This window comes from Larus michahellis, chromosome Z (genome assembly GCF_964199755.1).
Source record: "Larus michahellis chromosome Z, bLarMic1.1, whole genome shotgun sequence".
NCBI lineage: Eukaryota > Metazoa > Chordata > Aves > Charadriiformes > Laridae > Larus > Larus michahellis.
Genome location: NC_133930.1, coordinates 86,152,488 through 86,177,949, shown reverse-complemented (window position 1 = coordinate 86,177,949; position 25,462 = coordinate 86,152,488). Strand labels below are relative to the sequence as shown.

At 42.6% G+C, this 25,462-nt stretch overlaps 1 protein-coding gene across 4 annotated transcripts in view; it reads left to right on the top strand.

Annotated features, from left to right (window-relative positions):
* The window catches only part of MCTP1 (multiple C2 and transmembrane domain containing 1), a 286,934-nt gene that overhangs the window by 209,362 nt on the left and 52,110 nt on the right, over positions 1-25,462 (top strand). For all 4 annotated transcript variants that reach the window (XM_074569628.1, XM_074569629.1, XM_074569630.1 and 1 more), the window contains one exon: positions 21,429-21,548. In XM_074569628.1, coding sequence (XP_074425729.1) covers positions 21,429-21,548 — 120 coding nt within the window. The remainder of the gene's footprint in view (positions 1-21,428; positions 21,549-25,462) is intronic.

The window sequence follows — 25,462 nt, the reverse complement described above, 5'->3', positions numbered from 1 at the left end:
TTTCTGCAGAAGTTACCATCTGTCTTGGGGATGCCAAGATCCAATCCCTCCAAGGAAACCTTAAAATTATTTTCTTGCTTTTGCTGAGTGAATTCTTCACGATCGAATCAATAAATGTTGTGTTCCTTTTTTAAAAACCTTTTCCCAGATACTGAACTTTTTACTAGCCTGAAGTCTTCAAAAGAAGTGACCATGTTAGAACTTGTCCTTCTGCTCACAGACCAGAGCAGTCATTTTACTCTGAGATGAAATGTCTTAATTTCTGCCATCAATCAATGAGTTTGCTACCCAGCTTATTTGTACCGGTAAAACACCAACCTGCAGACACAGAAATAGCCCCACCCATTAGGTAACTCGAGGATCATCACGGTTAATGATACTGTAATGAGAAGAACCACCTTTCCAAAATTGCTTTTTATAGTTCTAAACCTTGCTTCCCTTTATATATATATATATATATATATATATGATGTGAAACAACCTTCTGTTACTTCTCTTGTACTGGAAAGATCAAATGGTCCTTCCAGTAAAAACCTGAGTTTAGTTTTTTTTCCTACTGGGTTGAAAACTAGTGTTTCCCCTTCATCCTGGCCACCCATAATGGACTCTGCTTTTCTCCCCACATTGTTAGCTGTAACTGACCAAATGGCAAAGTGTCGTTCATTCTGTTGACCGTATTATTTTCTCAGACCGTTCATGATGAAGGAACAGCATTTCTGACAAAGTAAAATGTCAATGATTGTTAGGACCAAGGTAAAGAATGAGATGAAGTGAAAGGCAGCTGGTGGTGAAACCGAGTGGCTGCCTGTGATGGTGCCAGGCACGGGAACAGGAGGTCACAGTGTGGTTCCTACCTGGCCTTGGACAATCAACTCGGGCTCAAATTCTGATGGACTAACTTTGCTGGACTAAAGCATAATGGATCGCATTTCCTGGTGGTGGCTGTTGGACCTTCAGGGCATTTAGCAGATAGAGAACAACAGTCACCTCCATCTCATGAACGATGCCCGCTTGCTGCAGTAAGCGTTTTGGAGAACGGGGCCAATGCGGGAGGGAGTAGGTGTTGCTCGGGCATCACCCAAACACAACTCCCTTACCTCGGTCAGGGTTTGGCTGGCTGCTGGCTGTTCGCGACCATCTGAAGCGGGTCCCCTTTTCCGAAGCAGAAGTCACATGGCTAAAGCCCTGCACCCAGGTGTGTCCAGTATTTAGGGACAGAGCTTCACAGTTTTTGCTGGTTAATTATGATAAAGAACCTATAATTTATCCAATGCATTCCAAAATTTACAGCTCTGTTTGTATATTTCAATGCTGCTTCTTCCCGAACCCTGAAATTCGACATTTTGGATGTAGGGAATTAATTTTCCGTTTCGGAGTTGCATATCTATGTTGGAAGGTACCCTTTCTAATTAAGGAGGGTTATCAGTATTTAGATTTGTTTCACATCCTCATATGTGAGCACACCCCAGAAGTGCTGCGGATACCACCTCCAGTTTTTCCCAGATACTCCTTGTTTCCTTGGTTTACATTCTTGCTTTAAACCTTTTCTGGGTGGGTGAGCATTCTTCAGCTGGGTTTTTTTTCTAGTTCTACCTATTTCATTACTCTTCGGTAGTATCTGTGAACTTTCCATAAAATAACTAGCGGTAACTTGGCAGGCCAATAGGGAAGGGCGTGAGATCTTTGGAATAATTTCAATTACTGTTTAAAAGTAATAAAGATGCTTAATAAGATGGGTAGCCGTGAACATTTGGAGATGTGCTTTCACGTCCTACTTTTGATATGACATGTTATTTTCTTTGTGTGTATGTGTCTGTTAAGAAAACTGAAGTTATGAAATGGCATCACGCTTTCTCTCATAACAAGAAAAATTGAAAGGAAAAAAGGATTGGGATGCAGAAAAAGGGAAGGAAAGATAAATACTTCATTTTCTTATGCTGGGTGGTTTCATGCCAAGTTGTTTTCACATATTGATTATATAATTGTTTAAAATAAAATCACATGCAATGTAACACCTATCTGGTTTCTTGCTGAATTCTAAGTCACAAAAACTCCTGCCTCCACAGCCAGTGTTGTTGTTAAAAGATGCACTCTATTAACCTATAAGGTAAAAAAATAATCTTGATTGTAACTTGGAGCAGAGGGTGTTAGTATTGACTTTGTCAAAAGCGGCATTAAAATCAAGAAGGGGACTGTACCTTTTGGGTATGGATTATGAAAGAAGTACTGACGTCTTTACGTTGCCTTGTCGTTCACTAGAAAGCGAATCCATCAGGTGAACCTGAGCCTGTTTATTTCACAGCTACTTTAATTTTACCTTTTTTTTTCTCGCCGTCTGAGCGTTTAAAAAGACCTTTTCTTTCCAAGTCTATTTAAGCGATGCAAGACCTAAATCAATCCTAAGTGGCAACCACTTCTCGCAGTGTTGTGTGTGGCTGTGTGTTAATTAGCTGAAATAGATTATCCCCTGGTGTGTGGCATAGTGTTTGTGGTAACTTTTAGTGTGTGTAGTTTGCAGTGGATTTCGTGTTTATTTTCGTGTACTGAGGCAAATTCTCAGTATGTCTTCAAATTATCTCCTTGGGGGTGTTTTTTTCCGGAGCTAATCCTGACAGACTCTCCCTGCCAGATATGCCCATCATCAAGAACGGGAGAACACTACACATGCAGGAACCTCTGCGCTTGGGGCTGTATGCAAATTTAATGCCCAGCTCATTTGTGTTTCTCTTACATGGATGACAGACATTTTAACAATAACTTTCACATTTCCCCATGGAAATCCCGTTGTATTACTCTATGTATATGAGCGCATACATGCATTTACTTTGTGTATGTGTTTGAATACGATATTGGGAACACCTATACTTGTAAATATGTTTTATGCCCTTTTTGTGTATTTACATATAGATAAAATGTATGTAAGAAAGCTTGTGTCAAGAATGCAGTCGTCAAGCAGCCCTTTATCAGAGACGTAGCTAGATCCCGGGGAGACTTATCAGATACTAAAAAATAGATAGGGTGGAAAATGTGATAAACAAGAAATTGACACTGAAAATAATTCTACAGCATTTGGGGGTTTCGTGCCTTCATATGGTAGTGAGAAGCAAGAGCATAGGAAATCAGCTTTTGTTTTCTGATGTTTGAAGCGGGCACAGTCGGAGCAAATGATATTCCGGCAACTGCAAATAGAGCTTTCTCCAGATATGTCACAATCTTCGTGACTGAAATGAATTCTCCCCAGTGCTACAGGTTTTGGAAGAGCTGGGAGTAGCTGAAGAGCTACTAACTTGGGGTTTTTTCTGCGTTTTGAAGGCGGTAACCACAACGTGGGCACTTGGACACCAACATCTGCATGTAGGGGCTGAAACAGAGAGGGGAGAGCGTGACATCCTTGTGCCAGGCTGGAGAAGGGACGCGTACCTCTTCCTCCGTCTCTGTGAAACCAGCGTTCAGCTATGCTGGTTTATTTGTTTAAGCTCAGGTAGCACAAAAGTCACTCTTCCGAAGATTTTGGAAACAGAGATTCCAGAAATATGCAGAGCGGTTTTGAAGAGATTTTAAAAAAGAGAATTCATACAGACAGTAAATACTACTTTTTCTTCTGATGAGAATTTTTTTTTCCTTCTCGAATTCCTGGTCTACCTGTATGCCAAAGTTGTGTTTCAATAAATCTTTCCTCTTCTTCTCTGTTAGTCGTTGTTCATGTTGCATTTTGGGTCTTAAAAAGCCATCATTATCACCATTCTATTTTTTACTTTAATGTACTATTAGAAAACTTGTTCTGCCTTTTTTTTTTCTGCTTGAGGTGGGAATGACACTTTCATGGTGCTGGTGTGTGTAAGAAAAACAAAAAACCACCACCTACTGAAGTATTCAAAGATTGCCATCAGAGCTCTAGAAGAAGTTCTGTAAAACTAATAGTAATATATTCAGGTATAAAAATACACTGTAGAAGTAATTCAACCAATTGTCTCGCTTTTATTCTTAGAAACAAAATTGTTATTCTTATGGAGAGATAGAGCTAGACCTATGTGTAGATCTAGTTGTAAAATATAGGTATATCTATCTCTAAATTTGGGGTTCTCTACGTTCTGACACTACCTGCTCTGAAGTTACATTACGGAAAATTAAAGGAAGTATCTCATAATTGAGGTTCATTCAACATAACGTGTTATACCTCATCAATTTTAATGTTATTTCACAAATCATAATGAATACTATGTAGTAGTACTGAGCAGTATGTAATACAGTGACAGGAATGAAAGAAGTGATACAATTATCTGATGGGGTTTTGACACTGCTTTTATTTTTGTAACTGCAGGGGTTGACTAGTTTTAAAACATAAGGAGTACATACAACTTTGAAAACGTCTGTTGCTTCAGCATGTTTTTAGACTTATTGGTGATACTTCTCTTTTTTGCTTCATTATTATGCCCTCCTTTGTTTCAGATGGTATTTCTTCTGTTGCTTTATCTTTTATTGTGCTATATAATAACTTGCTACACCACTGGTTCTCAAACTGTGATTTGTAGTCGCTTTCCATAGCGAGTGCTTCCCAGTTATAAATCCATATTAAACGGCATGTATTTAAAAGTTTGGCGATAAGGATGCATGGTAGTCTAGAAGAAAATGTGATAACTTAAAACAGCCTATCGTTTCAAAAGCCGGAGGAGCAGTGCACTGGACAGGATGGGCTCACGGAGGTATAGCCATGTCTTGAATGATCGGAAAGTAAGGTAAATAACTTAGTCACGGCACGCTGTCTCCTGCTTACATAGCCTGCTCTGCGGTCAGAGCATTTCTTTGTCCCTCCAATACAGAAATAAAAGAAGTTACCCAAGTTTCCTGGGGTCGGGCAGAAGCCTTGGAGAACATGACGGTGGGCACCTATGGCAGACCTTGTGCCAGCTCTTCCTTGGGGTTGCCGCAGGTTTCGAATTTTACGCTCTGCTGTTACGGGCCATAGTGGGATTGTGTCTTGGGACTCGAGGAAAAGCTGAGGGATTTGGGTCTCTTCAGTCTGGAAAAAACACAGCTGAGGGGGGACCTTATCAACACTTACAAATACTGAAAGGGTGGGGGTTTGGAGGATGGGGCCAGGCTCTTTTCAGTGGTGCCCAGGGACAGGACAAGGGGTAACGGGCACAAACTTGAGCATGGGAAGTTCCACCTAAACATGAGGAGGAACTTCTTTCCTGTGAGGGTGGCAGAGCCCTGGCACAGGCTGCCCAGAGAGGTGGTGGAGTCTCCATCTCTGGAGACATTCCAGCCCCGCCTGGACGCGTTCCTGTGCCACCTGCTCTGGGTGACCCTGCTCTGGCAGGGGGGTTGGACTGGGTTATCTCCAGAGGCCCCTGCCAACCCCTGTCGTTCATTCTGTGATTCATTCATTCCTTCCGTGACTTAGGCTACCACGTTATTTATTTTTTTCCAGCTGTGCAGTGGTCAGTACACATCATGGTGGTTTGTTTCCTGGAAGTTGTACTGCTCGGTAACGTATGCGGAGAAGCAGGGGTCAGAAGCTTCAGGTAGAAAAGCTGTATAAGCAAGCCTGGACAGATACGAAAAATTCTGTGATGCTTTCACAAGATTCGTGTTTTATTCAAAAATATGCTTTCTACGTTGTTTCTATACCTAGCTGACAACTCTTTAGCGTTAAATTACTCACATTCCCGCAATATAGAAAACTTCATTGCAGTGGGCCTTCATAGGAAATATTGGATGAGATATATAAATATTTAAAGAATGATGATAAAGTGGTCTGGACAGTAATTAAATAGTTTTAAGAAACTCGCGTAGTTTATGGATGATTTTACTTATGCACTGCGGGATGGAAGGCCAGCCAGCCAGATTTTTGCTGAGCTTTGTTGCCTGTAGCATGATAAAAAGTCTGTAATGTTCAGAGAAGATGGTAAAATACCAATCGTTTGTCACTAAATTTGGAATTTTATCTGTGTTTACCCATATCTATAAAGTCTTTTTCTTGACATTTTCATACAAGGTTCCACTATGGACTACCAGCTGGTTAACTCTAGATGCAGCATCAAAACAAAAACCCGTGACTTTTTAGTACTGTCTTATGCGCTCTGAAGTCATACAGGAAAAAAAAGATACTCTAATAAAGCAAAAGCAGTAAGACCAAAATAAAATTTTCCAGCCCTGTCTGTAAAATTAGAGTTGTTTTCCTTTCATAAGACTAAGTGTTACGTATCATTTTCACCTGGGCAGAACAAGTACAAAGCAGTAGACAGCTTTTCTACTTTGTCTCATTTCCTAACTGTGCAAAGATGTAAATGATCAAACGAGGCACCAAGCAATGAAACCTCATCCCAACAATGATATTACTAAATGATGTATGTGGCCCAAAGGACCTATGTAAAAGGCATAAAAATGGAATTAAAAAATGTGTGGAGGAAAGATTATTGTGCTATGTAAATATCTAGTTGTATCTGTGTGCATACATAGAAAATTATGTATGCATGTAATATATATTTATCTCTTCATTTGGAGCTCATTAATTTCTGTTTCTAGTTGGTATGTGTTCTTTTTGGTGCCATGACAGACATCATCCAGCTATGGTGATTTCCACCTCACCACTATTTAAAAAAAAAAAAAAAGGAACTGTGGAATCAGACACCAATATGTCTTTACTAGTTAAATTCCACTAAGGGTTTTCAAAGATCCAAGAAGAAGTTTCGTGCTTTTAAGATGTGAAGTGAGACTGTAAGAAGGGACTCTTGATAGTTCGTTCTATTTTGGACGAACCATGCAGCTGTGAAACTGTTAATGAGGAAGACAGCTTTTGTGATTATCTCAGATCTCCATAGAGACCTTTTCCAATAACTCGGATCCTGTTCTGGTTATACACCCAAATTCCTTCTTTCTGTCTGATATTTGTTATAGGCTATTTCTGCAGTGCTGTCTGTGGTTAAGATCTGTCTGTAATCTCCTCAGTTTCCTTTGACTTTGTCAGTCTTCCAGTTCTAGGGTTGAAACTTTTCATTGAGCCAATGTAGTAGTGTAGTTTATTTGTTTCTGAGTTGGAAAAAATGTAAGTTTGTGCTCACCTTAAAATATTTGCAGTCATTTTGAGGATGCATTCATACATTTTTAAACTTAACAGGACTTCCTAAAAAGGGGTCAAGTTCTGATGTTGGTGTTTTGCCCGTGGTTTTCTGCCTGCGCGCCAACACATATCAGCCAGCTCTTGAAAGCCACCCTGCATGTGTCTTGTGAGAGACACATTAGATGTGTCCACCTGGCTACCACCTTCTTGTGTGCACTCCTTTCCCCTACTGGCAGCCTTGGCTCTCCATCCTGAAGCACCAAGGGTCAGTCTCTTCCCAAGAGCCAGTCTTGGGGAAGGACACATGCAGGAATTGAGAACTAGAAAATTCCTCATCTGTTCTTTCTTTCTCCTCTTGTTGCTCTCCAGACAAAATAAAGAAAGAGGAATTCTGATTTGAAACTAGGGGGTTTTTTGGGAGGGAAGGTGGAAGGGAACAAAAAGTCATCCCCTTAGAAAGGATGGGAAAGGGGACAAGATGGGGTTCAGCTGAGCATGGTGACAGTCTGGGAGGAGAGGCAAGGAGAGGAGAGGGAGGGCTGAGTCCAGTTTCTGAGGTGGGACTCAGCAGCAGAGAGCGAGCCATCATCCTTCCCACGGGAGCCCAGAAAAGACAGAATAGGTGGAAAATAAGGGAAGGACGTCAGTCAGAGCCGGTCAGAGGTCTGGTGAGAGTGAGCGGGAGAGGGGTCTACACCTGCTGGAATGCACCGTCCTAGAGAACAGGCAGTTGAATTCCTGAGTCTTGCAAATAGCTTTGATGAACGTAACATTTATCCCGCTGTTGTGAAGACAGAGGCCAAGCACTGCCCTTATGCAGAGGCTTCCCTCAAGTGGTGGACACGGCAGGCTGCTCGCAAACCATCAGTCTGCTCCGACCTTCTAGGATTTTTAAAATCCCAGCTGAAACTGCCCCTGCCTTCCTCATCCTGATGTCAACGGGAGCTCAGGTGGAAGGCAGGTACTGGGAGACAGGGAAGGAGGGGTGACATCGGAAGGAAGGTCTGCTCAAAGCTCGTCAGCTCTCCTCTATATTAATAAAGATACAAGGTCCGTGAATATGCCATACGTACTTCAGCAGCTTCAACTATGAGAATCGCAAGGTCAAGTCTCCATCTTGGATTTTCAAGGTCATTATTATTTTGGTTTGCTAGCAATGGAAATGTGTCAAAAGCATTAGAGATTTTGTGTTTGGAAAACAAAATGTACCACTCTTGCTTGAGGGATGGCTTATTCCTGTGGTTCAAAGACCCTTTATGATTAATAAATGCATTGGAACCTTTATAAAATGGCAAAAATCTTTTAGAATGGGAAGTGGTAGGCAACTTAATGATGAGAGGTTCTGTAATACCATATTCAGCTCTTCTGGTTTGACTGAAAGATTCTGAGACTTGAATAGGCTGTCAAGGTATAGAAACCACGTATTTATAATTCCAAGTCTTGAGTTCTGCTCACTTAAATTTGTGAAATGTCTAATTGCAGAGTTTGGTCCTTTCAAGGAGAATGCTGCTCACCTCGGTGTGTGTAGCACATTTAACCACAGAGACACACACACACACAAAATCTGTCCTTGTTTTGACACCGATGCTCTCCCATTGCTACGTTATTTTGCAAAAAAGTTGAGAATGTAGCAATGGCTATTAAGAAAGATGATTCACTGTTTTGTAGATAGCAATAAAATACTCTGCATTCCCCTGTTCACCTTTTAAGGATGTGCTTTGAAATGAGCACCTATAAAATGTACTATTCTTCACTGGTTAGTAAACGTTATTGATGATGCTGCTGGCTCCATAAATGTTTTTTTAGAGCTGTGGAACATTTCTATGTTAAAGTGCGGCTAAACATGTTGGAGTGGCAGACGTCTAAATAAATGAAGTGTAATGTTGCTGAAACAATGAACTACTGAAAGGTGAGGCAGATTCTGTGAAACATCGTATATTTGGAGCGCACAACCACAGTTCCTGCAAGTTACTGCAGCGGGGGGAGAGATGGCTGTAAAAAGGGAGACAGCTTGGATTGCAGCATTTGCTGGCTGGAAAAAGTAACTATAAAAACAATAGGAAAGTTGCCAGGGCACACCTCTCTGCGCTAAATATGATTTAATGTAGTTTTTGGAAATACAAATATAATTAAATTTATTACAGAGAAACAATTGGAAGGGCATGTTTGTTTCTTAATAGCATGAAAATATACTTTTCCCTGCAGAAGCATTACCTCAACAAAAGCAGCAGGAAACAGTTTTCCACTTAGGATCACAAGAAAGAAAATCTTGTTTTGTTGAATTTGTTTGTCTTGACAAATTACATTATAGGTTATAGATTAAACATTTTATTTCTCAATATATCTGGCAACAGTGAACCTTAAAAATCAGATTAAAAAAGTCTCAAAAAGTTTTGTAGGCTGTTTAATTTCTTTGTTTTGGACGGGTTGTGCCCTGTCTAGCTTGATGGTGTCCATGAGCCTGTGGTCACTGCTGTGGACTTGGGAATGTTGTCCACCTTTGCTTCTCTTTCAGCCCTCCCCTCTCTTCTGTTTTTCTGATGCCTTGTATGAATGGTTACTTAACTCTGGCCAGAATGTGAGTTTTTTTCCTGTAGTTTCTTAACAAAAAGAAGTCACTTTTGTTTTGCAAGTCTACCTTTGACATTCTGCTCCTTCATACAGTGCCTCTGGTTTCTCCCAGATGCCGGTGTTGCGCTTGCCCTCATTCCGCAGGGCGGTTCAGTGGGCGTTGAGAGAAACTTTTCACAAGACTGCAAGTGCATCAGCCGTGCCATCGTTAGGTTGACTAGCGTATTTCCTAAGCCGGTGCCTGTCTCCATTTCTTGTACAGGGCGATACTCTCGCAGGCAATGCTGTATGAATCTGCTGCCGCTCCTCAAGTGCACCTGAACGGAGCTTTGCAGAACAGAGAAGTTTAGCAAAGGCAGAAAGAAGCAAACGCAGCCAAAGATGGAGTAGTAATACAGTGGTACCTATCTTAGTTTTTCTTGAAATTAGTTTTAGTTATTCATTCCTGACTGATTCTACCAAAATGTAAAGCGATTGTTAACAGCCATCTTTCCACTCCTTTGTGCTGTTGTACAATAGAGGGCCAAATTGAAAATGTACAGGATACCTTACATTTCATGAACTGTATTCTAACTACTGTCGTAATTGTCTCATTTAAATATTTCGAGTTCATACTCTTTATGCTAATAGCAGAAGTCATTGTTTTATTTATAGTGCAATTTTTTAGCTTTTACCTGGAAGGATGTGAACATACTTTAGCTTTCTTGGGATCTACGGTAGTCTACTGGAGAAAACTGCCAGCTAAAAATGAACTTGGAGAGTTTTATTTTGCATTTTGTTTAAAGAAAGCATCGCACAATATAATTATAGCTATCTTACCAGGGAACTAAAAATACTCGCTGGTCTCAGTGGCTTCAGCCCAGGGACGTTCTTGTAACTGCAGAATTCAGGTTGTTCAAACACCTGGAGCTGCCTTGCTCTCCTGTCTAAACTAGTATTCTCTGCTGACTTCTCATTTCTACATTCTGAAGTCTTACTCTGCACAAGAAAGTTTAGAGGCTTGGTAAACAAGAAGGAAAATACGCACCTAGCATACTAACATGGTAGACATCTATGGCATCTGCGTAAGTTCGAACAGATCATTTGGGGTGGAAGGGAGGAATACTGTATGATGCCCACAGAGAAAGAGTAAAACACTATAAAGAAATGAGAAGTCAGTCATACCAGCCCTGGATTAATATTAGAGTTGCAAATAGGAACAGGCACGCATTGCTAGAGATGCTACACGTAACTCTGTAAGTTTTCAGAGCTTAAGTTTGAGATCAATGAAAGAGAAAATTTGAAAATTGCAAGACAGAGTGGGGAATCCTAGAATGGTTTGGGTTGGAAGGGACCTTAAAGCCCACCCAGTGCCACCCCCTGCCCTGGGCAGGGACACCTCCCACCAGCCCCGGTTGCTCCAAGCCCCGGCCAACCTGGCCTTGAACCCCTCCAGGGATGGGGCAGCCACAGCTTCTCTGGGCAACCTGGGCCAGGGGCTCACCACCCTCACAGCAAAGAATTTCTTCCCAATATCTCACCTAAATCTCCCCCTTTCAGTGTAAAACCCTTCCCCCTCATCCCATGGCTCCCCTCCCTGCTCCAGAGTCCCTCCCCAGCTTTCCTGGAGCCCCTTTAGGGACTGGAAGGGGCTGGAAGGTCTCCGCAGCGCCTTCTCTTCTCCAGGCTGAACCTGCCCAGCTCTCTCAGCCTGTCCTCCCAGCAGAGGGGCTCCAGCCCTCCCAGCATCTCCGGGGCCTCCTCTGTCCCCACTCCAACAGCTCCGTGTCCTTCTGCTGTTGGTGCCCCAGGGCTGGAGGCAGCGCTGCAGGGGGGTCTCCCAGAGCCGAGCAGAGGGGCAGAATCCCCCCCTCACCCCCCTGCCCACGCTGCTGGGGATGCAGCCCAGGCTGTGGGGGCTTTCTGGGCTGCCAGCGCACGGTGCTGGGGCGTGTTGAGTTCTCATCCACCAACACCCCCAAGTCCTTCTCCTCAGTCCATCCATTCTCCGCCCAACCTGTGTTTGTGCCTGGGATTGCCATGACCCAGGTGCAGGACCTTGCACTTGGCCTGGTTGAACTTCATGAGGTTCACACGGGCCCACCTCTCCAGCCTGTCCAGGTCCCTCTGGATGGCATCCCTTCCTTCCAGTGTGTCGACCGCGCCACACAGCTTGGTGTCGTCAGCGAACTTGCTGAGGGTGCACTCAATCCCACTGTCCGTGTTACCGACAAAGATGTTAAACAGCACTGGTTTGATGAAGTTACAAAGAATGGTAAGGTAGCTGAAAGGTATTATTTTTCATTACAATGTATTTACTAAGAAGTACATTAAAAGGTAGATGGACATCTTACATTGTGTGAACAACTTGCAGGTTAGTCTGTATGTACTTAAGGAAAGCTGGTCAGTGAAAGACAAACAAATCCTAGGCTTTTATTTATTTATTGTTCTACAGTGATACACAACCAATACTCCAGACATCATAGAACAAGAAAATTAAGCAGGTCATCAGTCATAAGTATGAAAATCAGCCTAGAAAGGTTGACTGATGGTCTTGGAAATTTACAATAACCCAACATTAGCCTAAGTTACTTGCTATGAAATGATAGTGGAAGGCAAGTGGCACCTTCTAAAATCGCTCCTAATATGTAAAAAAGATTTTAAAGAAATCATTAGGGAAATTTGAATGTCTACATGTATTAGGACTCTAAGGAATGGATGTTCTCATTGTTTTGAAAAGCAATGGCCCTGCTTCTTGGTGATTCTTCTGCCATCTTATTCCTTGAAGCCTCTGTCTAATTTTCCAAAATAAAAAAACACCCCAAAACATATCAGAATATTTTTAAGAACAGAGGGGGAAAAGAAAAAAAAAAAACCACAGAAGAACCTTAGCGTCAGCTCTGAGTGACGGGACAGACTCAGCAAGGGGTTTCTGTGTGTCAACAGTTGTGATCTCCAGGACATCAGAGACACCAGTGTATTGATGCTGCTGTCTCCAAATACTTGTGCAAACACAATTGTAGGATTTAGCCCTAAATAAAAGTTGAAGCCAGAGTTCCTTCAATATAATGAGGGCAGTACAGTTCCAGTCTGCAAAATGAGCCTTCACACACTTGTGGAAGTGTCTCTGCTCTTCTGTGGAATACAGTGTTTCCAGACATGCGTGTGGTTATCTAGCCAATAATCAGTATTTTTGCATTTTATCACTGGAAATTGCAGACTGCCCATATGCCTTTAACCACATGATATTAGTCTTCATTCATGCAATTGAAATTTTATTGCTGTCCCTTTCACTTTTGACATACACTTGGCAAAGCATTGGTTTTCCTACAGCCAAAGGGCTTGCTTTTGCAATGGCTAGGCTTCCTAATATCCTAATGGCCCATCTATTTTGATGGTGGCTATTTATGAGTGATTGATGAGGAGGGGGTCATTTCGGTTTTCTGTAGTACCAATAAAGGTGAGCACAATTTACACATTTGTGAAGTTTAAGGACTTCAAATTCAGCTTTTTAAAGTATGTGACTTATTTTTCTTGGGAAAAAGTAAGCCTGCAAGTCTTTAAATTTCTAGTGTTCTGGTGGGTAATGGTGACTATTTCTATTGGTTTGGGTAATGGTGACTGCCCTATTAAACTTTTTATAGTGTTTGCCTTAAAATGCTGAATGATTGTCCTCGATCTGCAAAAATGGGCAGAGGATAAGGGAGCAAATTAAGAAAAAGTTAATCTGGTGCAGTACGGGATGTAAATGAAAACACAGTATTTGGAACAGCTTTCATAAAGGATGTCTGGAGAGTATGTCTGCTGTTTGGACTACAGCAGACCTACAGTGAAGCCATTCTCAGTAAGCTACAGAAGATACCAAATATTTTTCCCCTGTGCCCAACTTAGTAACTTTTGACGGACAATTTGATTTTACTACCCGCAGGAATTTGGGAGGAACAGGAGGCGGGTTCAGAGCCCCTCAGCCCCTGCTCAGGAGCTCAAGCTGTAAGAAGGGAAGGGGGCACTGCCTCGCGCATAAATAGCTGTAGTTATCTAGTGTGATCCGTGTTGTGATTTTACACTTCTCACAAAGTCAACACTTTGGATTTTTTGTCTGAAGCGACACATACATTTACACTTTCAACAGTCCCACCCTCATAGCAGTGCAATTGTAACAGGGGAGAAATCTGCCAGATTCCAAATTTTTGTGTAAAAGGAACATAAACACAGATTTGTGACATAGATCTGTGTGTGCGAAAAAAGGTAAATAATTACGTGAAATGTACTTCTTAGAAATATCTTTCATAGTGTAACACTTGCAACAGAAATGGCATGTGTCGTTCTGTATCTGTTAGCCAATTTTTAAGGAATTTTAAAATTGGCAAGGATGTGATTGATTTCCAGGACAGGGAGAGGTGTGTGCAATGGGGAGAGGCCCAACGTGCATCTTTTTTAAAGACCCAGAGTAGAATTGGACACTTTGAATTACAGAATGGCTTGAGTCTTACGGCTCGTGGCTACCCCTCTCAGCAGAACTGTGCGAAAAAGAGTAGGTCAACCTAAGATTTATATATTAAAAGAAAGCAAAGTCAATCTGGGGACAGGCATTAAAAGCACTTTTTTGCTTGGAAAATAGTGATGTGTAGAACAGCCTTCTAGGTAATGTCGCTGAAACAAAGGCATGGGGCGTTCAGTAAGCAGTTGGGTATTGTTCAGAAAATGCGGTATTGAAACGGGACAGAGGTTCGATAACCTAATATCCCTGTTCTCAGACACCCTTTTGATCTAATGTATTCTAGTTGGGCATTTCGTACTTGATGCCAGGTGTTATTGCTCATGGGGAAAAGACTATCAGTTTCCCTTAGTTTGTCTGTATTTGAGTGGTCTGAGAGAACAAGTCTGTGTTGAAGTGCCCTGAGAACGGCAAGAGGCTGCATGTATGGGAGTGGCCCCAGTGAACCGTATTTTCCCCCTCTGATTTTAACCTGGCAGCTAATCCTACAGCTGTAATAATGCTGCTCAGAAACTCTTAAGTGAAGGGAAAAAAATGACCGAAGAGACTCCACATTTTGTAAATGTTTATGGTAGAGGGGTTGGGTGTCATCTGTGTTTTCACCCAACTTTTGCTACGTGAAACTGGTTACAGCAACGTGAATTTTATTTCAGTAATCCACGTGCTGTTTAAAACGGTGCTACATTCACACTCTGGGGTTCGCGTTCTTGGAATTGTCAGCATTCTCAAAGCAAAGTCATTGCACTTCTGGAAGATGATGTGAAACGACAGTTAAAAGTTTTAAGGAAAAAAATAAACAAAAATGAAAGTAAAATTTTCAAGCTTTTAACTGGAACAACTTTTATGGTGGTGACAATCTTATATAGACTCAGGTAGCTTGTAGTATGATGTGGTTGGACAATAATATCATCCTGAAGGCTGTTCGGGTGAAAGAAGTCTGTCTAGCTGTAGATGGGTTTCAAAAACAAGCCGGGTTTTTGAAGCACATCGAGTGAGTCATATGTGATTGCCAGACTTATTTCCTTGATAACCAGCGATACACCATGCTTAGACGAAAGAAGTGAGATGTAATAGAAAGTTTGTTGTACAGGTTATTGGCATGGAAAAGCCATGACCAGAGATGTCCTACCTAGTAAGAAATGGAATTTTTTGGGCTGATTGTTCTTCTAGATACAGGACCCAAGTGCTCTAACGAGAGCTACCATAGGTCTTTCAATACACCAAAAGCCTCATCGAGACTGGGTTCAATATAATGCTTCATTCAGTCTAAGATCATTTATCATGGAAGTATCTCCACTTTCTACTTCTACATGAAATAAATAGAGAGAACGACAGTAAAAATCTAGATTGCAGTGAACGTGACTGTTCGAATTCCAGCAGAGAGAGAGAAGATGCAGGACATCCTATAAATTTGATTCTGAGTTAAAGGAAAAGTTTTTATAGGATCAAAAATACTAATTATTCAGTATTTCTCAGAATACCAAGACCTCAGGCATGTAAAAAGGAGAACCAACACTAATCTAGGGTTGCACTGGAAATCTGTCAAAGGAGTGCAGCCTGGAATGACATGAAATTTATTCTGTATTTGGTTTACGCCTTCCATGCTTTTGCTATTTTCAAATTGACTTTTGCCTATTCAAAGAAACAGAGTAACAGATAATGTGTTTTAGACTCAGATTGTTCAGAGTGCGCCTTCTCCTGGCACTCAGGCCATTGGAAGTGGAGTTGCAAGGCTGCTGAGAAAAACTGTTGGAGGATGCTTTCGACTACGTTCAAAAGGCACATTTCTTCCAGACTTGCCTGAATGAGGGCACCACGTTTGAAATGGATTCCCGCAAGTGTTTACATTAATGCTAGCGTGTTTGAGATCTGATACAGCTAAAGGAAATACTTCCTTTTTTAATTTTTTTTAATAGAAGTGCCTTACAAGATGAGAGGAGCCGCGATCGCCGGGGGTAACTGACTAGTTTTGTAATGGAAGAGGCTACTGGCTCTCCAAGGTAAAATGAAAAGTATTTTCAAGTGTTTTGTAGGATAAACACCGTGCAGGATTTTACTGGAGCCTTAAAACCTGCAGCACTTAGCAGAGAGTCTGTTCCATGCAGATATGTGGGTTATCTTTCATCCTTTCTAGTCTCCTGAGAACACCTCCAAGGGACAAAGCCTCAGGAAATACAGTTGTCCTTTTAAGCTTAAAGGGCAGATGGATGATCTTGCGATTAGAGCGCAGTGTTTGGAGCTGCAGACGTGGGCTCTGTTTGTCACCGTGCCAAAAAGCCATGCAGCAAACTGTTGTGTTTCCAGGGCAGTCAGGAGTTGGGTAATGCGTATAATGCAAGGAGACAGGTAGTGCGTACGTGAGGCTGTAAGGATCCGCTTTGAAAATGATCGGAGGAAGCCCCACCTGGGAGAGGGGGCTGCGGCACGAGGGGCATGCCCTGAGCGACACGGCGGTGGTGGGAATGGCTGTATCCCACCGTGCTGCCTGGTGCGGCGCAGACCATGACTCGGGATGCCACTGATGCAAATCTCAACAGCTCTTGTGTCCACCTGGGGCTGGACGTCACCTACAGAGATGTTCCTTTCCCCATCACCACCAGCAGGAACCTGGGGGAACTGAAGGGCTGGTGTCCTGTCAAGCCCCCTTTATGTTTTTGCCTCAAAATAATCCACATATCAAGGTTGCTGTGAGGCTGCAGGTTTGGGGAAGCTCCCCGTGTGTCAGTGGGGAACATCTTAACACTCGCTCCTGTGACCTTCACTGAACCCAGGCATTTCCATGGAGTGAGCAGTTTCTAGTTCTTGTCAGAAAGTTCTCAAGCAGCGGTACACACAGCCCCGCCTCCTCGTCTGAGGAGGGCCCCGGAGATGCTGGGAGAGCTGGAGCCCCTCTGCTGGGAGGACAGGCTGAGAGAGCTGGGGGGGTTCAGCCTGGAGAAGAGAAGGCTCCGGGGAGACCTTCCAGCCCCTTCCAGTCCCTAAAGGGGCTCCAGGAAAGCTGGGGAGGGACTCTGGATCAGGGAGGGGAGCCGTGGGACGAGGGGGAAGGGTTTTACACTGAAAGGGGGAGATTGAGATGAGATGTGAGGCAGAAATTCTTTGCTGTGAGGGTGGTGAGCCCCTGGCCCAGGTTGCCCAGAGAAGCTGTGGCTGCCCCATCCCTGGAGGGGTTCAAGGCCAGGCTGGATGGGGCTTGGAGCAACCTGGGCTGGTGGGAGGTGTCCCTGCCCAGGGCAGGGGGTGGCACTGGGTGGGCTTTATAGTCCCTTCCCACCCAAACCATTCTATGATTCTATGATCTGCTCTGCGTGCTCCTGCACCGGAGGACACGGGTCAGTGTCTCCTGCATGGAGTGCTCCTTTTTTGTATGTGCTCTCCTCTGCTGGCAGTCAAAACAGAGGCAAAAGGCAAAATAAAAAGAGGTGGGAAACAAAGGGGTTAATGCTGTGAAGTCTGTGGGTGCAAACAGGGTTCTGTTAAAAATGAAATGAAATTGGGTGGAGGTAGATAAAAAGAAATCTGAAATAATTGTTCTGTAGAATATGGCCTTTCCACATAGGCAGAAATCTTTCTCTTCACTTCTGTCTGAAGAGAGAGTCAAATAGAGAATCTCATCTCTTAATTAGAAAGAAAAATACTCATCAAACACATCTCATCACTGGAAAGCTAATGATCCACAGCTGCTAGTCTGAAAGGGCAGGCTTTTTTTCTGAACAGTAGGAAGTGTTAATCATTTTGGATGAGATTTCTTTTTAAAATATACTGTAGTTTGCAAAAGAATAGGATATTCAATATTCTAACTTAAATTATTTTTTGAAGTGTTGTACACCAGGGATAGTGTCATGTGTCTCCCTGAATGATCATTTAATGCCTGTGTCTCTCACTAAGAGTATCAACTGATGTGATGTTGTAAATGGCCAGTTCATGCCTGTGACTCTGAAAATCTTGATCTCATGGGGGAGAAGAAAAAGAGTCCTCCCTTATAGTCTTCTGTGTAGGAAATGGCAGCTATATTAAACTGTAACCTTTGAGACTCCCACTCCTCCCTTAAAATAGTTGGCTTGTTTCAGTAGTGATGAGTATCCTTTTTTTAGACAGAGTTAGAGCCATTATTTCTTTGGAAGAGATCGTACCAGACACAGTCCATGTTCCACTGGATGCTTTATAGGCATGGGCAAGTCCCAGAACTGCCCTTTTATACTCCTTCCTTCGCTTTTCTGGATTTTTTTTCCCTGTACTTCTTTAATGGTTGGATATGTAGGTTTTCCTCCCCTTCATGCATGAAGTTTTCTACATACCACTTCCCTTCTTCCCTCTCCCTCAGCTATATCAGACCCCTTATGGCGGAGAACTGAGCCCCTGGATTTTCTTGCTGCTCTGCACCAGTTTCCAGGGTTGCTCATGTTTACTTAAAAGTTTTGTCTGATACTGAGAATCTGCTTGTTTTCTCCGAGGTGCGTTTTGTGAGTGCATTTCTCCTCTGGGGAGGACAGCGAGGCCGTTTCTCCTGCTCTTGCACAGCTCACGTCTCGTTTGTGTTGCACATACAGAGTCCCAGTTTTCCTAGTGCCTGCCTGAGACAGGTGCCTGGAAGGAGGAACTGGTTAAAATTCAGCCAGACTAGATGGAAATGAAGCTGTCAGGTCAGTGAAATCATCTGTAGGAGGTAGCTGGTGTAGTATCCTCATTTTCGAAAGGTGTGTCCATGCAAGTCATGAAACAGTATCTTAATATAACATTTTACTGGCCTACAGAGTACAGTACTTTAAGGAATTAATACTCTTAGAGATTATCTGACACTTAGAAACTTCAAGTGAGGAGCGTTTGGATGAGAACCCATTGATGATCTGTAGCACTGGGTACGTGATGACCATGTTTCTCAGTCTCGGGTCAGGTCCGTGTCTCCTGAGTCTGGCTAGGTTGCTGCCTTCTTCTCGAAGCCGGGAACTGTGTGGATGTTACTTGATTTTCTTTCTGTCTTTCTAACCAAAGTTCAGATGGGACCATCAGAAAGACTCTATGCATTGCCGTTTCTCAACAGGTAGTCTCTGCTATTTGTTTTTCCGGTACTTGGGTGCTGTTTGTTGACTTCCAGAGCTCCCTTCAGCGTGCATCCATTGACTCAGGGTGTTTCTGGGGGTTATGTGCTTTTCTTTTGAGATGAGAATTCTGTTCTAAGTTGGCTACGTCAAATTTACCACAACAAGTCCCTGTAGATCTTGCTCTCAGAAGGGCAGTTAGCAAGCTCACAGATGAACACTCAAATTCCATGAGCGGTTGTTTGCTTCTTATTCATTACCATTTCTAACAGATTTCCTTTTAAACTGAACAACCTAAAAAAGGCAGTTTTCTTTCAAATGAAATATTAACTGTTAGAAGTGCCAATATCCTCTTATGTATGTCACACACACTGCTTTTTTCAGGCCTTTCAGTACGTATTGTGTTTGTCTTGCAGTCTCGCAGGACTCCCATATACAAAGCATTCAGCGGTAGAAAGTAGGGAGGTGAGGTAAGTTGGCTGATCTTGAGAGAGGGGATTACTTAAAATACAGATTTTTTTTCTTTTACGTAGGAGCTCGTATTTGATAAGAGCATTTTTTTTTTTTTGACTCTAAACAAAGATCCAACGGAAGACTAGTAAAATCCCCACTTTATTTTTACTCATCTTTATGTACCCCTTGGTGACTGATTTGGGGAAATGAGCCCGTTTTTAGTTTACCTGGGCATTGGCACTGCTTTAGGTTTGCTCGTTCTGTGGTGCACCACCTTCATTCATTTTAGTAGGTATTAAAAATGCAAATATTCAGCAGCTTAACTATTTGGCTGAAAAAGGCCTAGCAAGATTTCTGGGTGTACACCCAGCTGTGGTATGCAGTGTGATTTCCTGTAATACTTTCATGTTTGGTTTTTGTTGTATTAGAAGAAAACAAACCAAAGTTATGGCTAGAGCTGGCTAAAATAAAGGGGGGTTTGTTCGTAGGGCAAACTGCGTGTAAAAATGGGGTTACTTTGACCTCAAATATTTTTAGTTCTTTCCTGCAAACCCATAATTTTGTACCAGCACCAGCAGGGAACAGTATGTAGCTGGACGTGTCTCTGCCAGACACCTACAGGCTCTGACAAATGCTGTGGACTTCCAGGCTCCGAAACAGTCATCTCTGTCCTGCTTGATGGGTCTGAGGCTGAAGCCCCACGCATGAAGCTTGTCACAGGGAGCCGTGGTGGGCAGAGCTGGTGGTGGGGATGGGTTCCTCCTGGTCTGCAATGCCCGAGTGGCCTCAGCATTGGAGAGCAGCCCCAGGTACTGAGGTGCACATCGCTGGGGGCTGTAACCTGGCCACGCTCCTGCCAGGTTCCAGCTTTGGAGTGCTTGAGGTGTTTTGAGGAAACACTTCCACAATTCAAAGTTTTCAAAGGGGTAGCTTGTCAGCGAGACTGAGAGGGGATCTCAGCAATGTTGGTCAATATCTACAGGGCAGGTGGCAAGAGGATGGGGCCAGGCTCTTCTTAGTGGTGCCCAGCAACAGGACAAGGGGCAACAGGCACGAACTGGAACACGGGAAATTCCGTCTCAATGTTAGGAAAAACTCCTTTCTTTGAGAGAGGCTGTGGAGTCTCCTGCTCTGGAGATACTCCAAACCCACTTGGAGGCACCATCCTGTCCAACCTGCTCTGGGTAACCCTGCTCTGGCAGGGGTGGGATGGGATGATATCCAGTGGTCCCTGCCAACCCCAGCCAGTCTGGGATTCCTTTTAATCCCATTTTCAATTAATCTGTGGTCAGTACTGTTTTACTGTGCTTTCAGTAGAACAGTTGTACAATTTTACCTTTTAGTGTGATTTTTTGCTAGTTTTCTATGCAAAAGATTTTTTCAGATTTAGTTGCGATGTTCACTTCTTCTTCTCGTTTGTGTGACATTACTACAAAATGACCAAGTTCTTTGATCAAAACAGCAAATTAATTTTTATCCGTGGAAATAACTAACCTTTTCTTTCTTGAATTGTGATCTTATTTTTATGCTATTTTGCATTATTTTGTCCACATAAGCATTATTTTATGAGAGAACAATTAATTTTCCTCTTACACTACACTACATCAATTTTCCTTTGCAAGAATTAAGGTACGAAACAATGGAAAGTGCCTTGGTTGTTCCATACAGGTAAGTGGCTGGTCAGCAAAGTGGTTAAACAACTTTCCTGCCTAAGGAGAGGTAGGCTTCTTTAGAATTGTTTTAATTTATTGGTCTTAACTGTGCACAAGAGTTTAATGTAATGCAGATTCCGATCACTTTTTTTTCCTGCTCTGTCTTCCAGCTTTTTCTTTTTGTGGTCTGGAACTTTGAGCTCTACATGATACCACTGGCTTTGTTGTTGCTGCTGGCATGGAACTACTTCTTGATCATATCAGGGAAAGATAACAGGCAACATGATACAGTAAGTCTGCTCTACTTCAAGAGCATGCATGTCCTTTTCGTTTTTTAACTAGATAAAATTTTGTAACTGAGTTTAAATATGACATCTTTTTGAAAATGTCTCGGTTCACGATGCTCGACGGACAATTTTCCCACCCGCAATTTAATTTTTCTCCAGCTGTCCAATAAATGTGCCTGGGTTTGTTCAAAATGTTGTGTAAAAATACAGTAGAACATGTACTGTCCTCAGAATCTAGTTTGTGTGGATGAGAGGCTTAGTGGTCAGGAGAGGCAAATTCTTTTAAAATTGTTTTGTGTGGCTATGTCCTTATGTTGCTTTTTTTTTTACCCCCCACATATTGAAGTTAAAGATTAAAATGATTCCAATTTGTTAACAGTTTCAGAGTGTATCTTTTTATATTGTATTTCAGAGTTTATTATTAATATGTTACCATTCATTGAGCTTAATATAAGCCTCTTCTTATTTTCTTCTCCTTATCTAATGCCGTCATTTAATTAAATGCATGTAGTTGGGATATAAAGTAGGAAACATTTACTAATAACTGAGATTTATTAATAATAAAAGCATGGTTCAGATTTTCAGAAGTACATATGAAAATTTGAAGTTGTATTCTATGCTGTGCAAATTTTCTAGTATTCACGAAGCTTAAGGATTTTGCATGTATTTTATTGCTGAGCCTTATGAATTTGGTATTTGTATCAGTATTCATATCCCAAAAGCAGTGTGCTGTCTAGGATATTACGATCTGGATAGATAACTGGAGGGGTGTGAAAAAAACAAAATTGGTTAGATAATTGGTCTCAGAGGATAGTGGTTAATGGAGGTTGGTAAGAAGTGGAGTACCAGAGTGCCCAAGGACCTGTCCTGGTTAATGTCTCTATTAATGACCTGTAGGAGGTGGCAGAGTGCACTCCCATCAAGTTTTTTTGGGTGACACCAAGTGCGGGGGACCAGTTGATACCCTAGATCTGCCAGTCAAAGAGACCTAGGCAGGCTGTAGAAATGAGCCAGTTCAAGAAGGAAAAATGTGAAGTCTTGCTCTTGGGGAGGAATAACCCCTTGCAGTGATACAGGCTGGGGATTCATTGGGAAGCAGCTGTCTGAATTGGGCCTGGGCATCTTGGAAGACAGAACGGTAAACGTCAGCCAGCAGTGTGCCCCAGCAGGAGAGAGGATCTCCGGCACCCCAGGCTGCGTTAACAGGAGCACAGCCAGTGGATCGAGGGAAGCGATTATCCCCTCTGCTCAGCATTTGTTAGACTGCATCTGCAATGGTGTCCAGTTTTGGGCACCCCAGTTCAAGAAAGACATTGATTAACCTGAGTGAGTTCAATGGAAGGCTGCCAAGGTGGTAGGGGGGGCTTGAGCCCTTGCCCTGTAAGGAGAAGCTGAGGGACGTGGGCTTGAAAGAGCCTGGAGAAGAGAAGGCTTCAGGCGACCTGAAGAGCAGCGCTCCACTGCCTATGGGGAGGCTATCAAGAAAGTGGAGCCAGGCTCTTCACAGTGATGTGTGGTAGAAGAGACAACATAATTTGAAACAAAAGAGGTTCAGACTGGAGAACTGTGTTTGCCATGAGAATTGTTAAGCAGTGGAAGAGGCTGCCCAGGAAAATTGCGCAGCTGCTGTTGGAAGTTTTCATGACCTGACTGGATAAAGCCCTGAGCAACCTGATCTGACCTCCTGGCTGACTCTGCTTTGGGCAGGAGGTTGGAGGCCCCTTCCAGCCTGAATGATCCCATGACCCGAACGTCTAGCAGCTGCAATTATTAGTGACCAGAAGAACCGGTACAGCTCTGATCCTGGCACTGGTATTACCAAGTATTACTAAGACTGTTTTGCTTCCAAGGGTCATCTGAAATTAAGGGTGGGGATGATAGAGGTATTCCCTAATCCCAAAAGTTGTTACATTTATGGAAAAACCCTAAGATCAAGATTTTAAAGATGCATTACTTAAATCACAGCCTTTAGTCTCCTGCTGCCTGAAATGCTTAAAGCTTCTCAACCTGAAGATTTTATGAGTAACTGAAATCCCTTGTGAAAGGAGAGATTTCACTCGTGAGCCGCAATACACTTCATTTCTCTCTGAAATACCACCTGCCTGTGAAGATTAATTGGGTCATGTAACTTTTCTAAGAAAATGATGAAGCTGTTGATGGGCTCTCTGTTGAGGACACCAAATGCTGCTCTAAAAATGTTCCTCTTGCTGAGACTGCTTCAGACCAAGCCATACAGCTTATATCAACCAATCATGTTCATCCCAAATATTTGATATCTGTGCCGTTAATTACTATTTTTTGTTTAGGTTTGTCACAAATAAGTTGGGACCTCATTTTTAATGAATTGAGCTTGGTTATTGTCATGGTGAGCATCTGTCTTCTATGAATTGATCTGCAGACTTATCAGATGCCTTTCTAATTAAGTCACAAATCTTCAATAATTTCACAAGTCCTTAGCTCAGGTCATTAGCACAGTATCATTAGATTAGAAGTCATTTAAATATTTCTGTTTTCCTATGCAGAGTGTAAATATTAACTAAATTAATTAAGCAGTGTTTCCTAGTGGCTGGAGAATGCTTCAGGATTCGCGTGATCTGGCTTCTGTTCCCAGGTCTCCAGAGATTTCTTGTGTGCCCCAGTGAAATCATTGACTACTTGTTTTAGGAATATCATCTGTCTTTAGAAGTTACTCTGAAATCATCAAGCTAATGATAAGACAAAAAGATAAATAAATTTATTAACTTTTCTTACTCAATTAACACTAGACAAACGTAGTTAAAAATTGTATGCACTTTATACTTGTTTTGTGCCTATGGAAAATACTTAAATTTGGGACCTTCAAAAGTAGCTCAGAAGAGTTAGTTTCCATTGTAATATCCCTACAAGATAACAATTATTGATTGTCTTACCAGTTCAGGCGTTAGGGAGCGCGCTCTTCTGCAGGTCAATGAAATAGTCATCACTGAGTTTCTGTCTGGATATGGCAGATGGACCAGCCTTAATTCATCCTTGCTGGGACACGGACGTGTTAGAATGGGTCCAGCAGAGGGCCACAAAGATGCTGGGGGGGCTGGAGCTCCTCTGCTGTGAGGACAGGCTGAAAGAGTTGGGGGTGTTCAGCCTGGAGAAGAGAAGGCTCCGGGGAGACCTTAGAGCCACTTCCAGTCCCTGAAGGGGGCCTACAGGAGGGATGGGGAGGGACTCTGGATCAAGGAGTGTAACGATAGGACATGGGGTAATGGCTTCAGACTGAAACAGGGTAGATTTAGATTCGATATCAGGAAGAAATTGTTTGCTGTGAGGGTGGTGAGCCCCTGGCCCAGGTTGCCCAGAGAAGCTGTGGCTGCCCCATCCCTGGAGGGGTTCAAGGCCAGGCTGGATGGGGCTTGGAGCAACCTGGGCTGGTGGGAGGTGTCCCTGCCCAGGGCAGGGGGGTTGGAACTAGATGATCTTTAAGGTCTCTTCCAACCCAAACCATTCTGTGATTCTGTGAAGGTGTTCTTTGCGGTGTCCTCTTGGGCAATAGTTTCTTTGAAGTCATTTGGAACCTATTTTCTTGTGGAATAATTCACCTGCCAAATGGTATGGGTTACTCTCACGTAACATGAGCCTGCGCTGCTCATTTGAGTGTGCGTATCATTATTTTGCCATTTACTCTGACTCCTAAGTTATTTGTGGAAATCCTTTCTTGAATTAAAAATTAAATAAGGCTGGGGAAAGGGGAACCCCCAAGTGCATTTACTAATAGGGCATAAGACTGTTGGAAAGTCCGATGGAGAGGTGAAGTGGCGTATTAGACATTATTGCTTTCTTGGATTCAACTGGACTCTCATTGTAGGATTGATCGTCATTGTGGTTTTAGTTGAACACTGGTACAGTCTTCAAAGAGAAGCATTGGATTCCCTATTTTTTATATA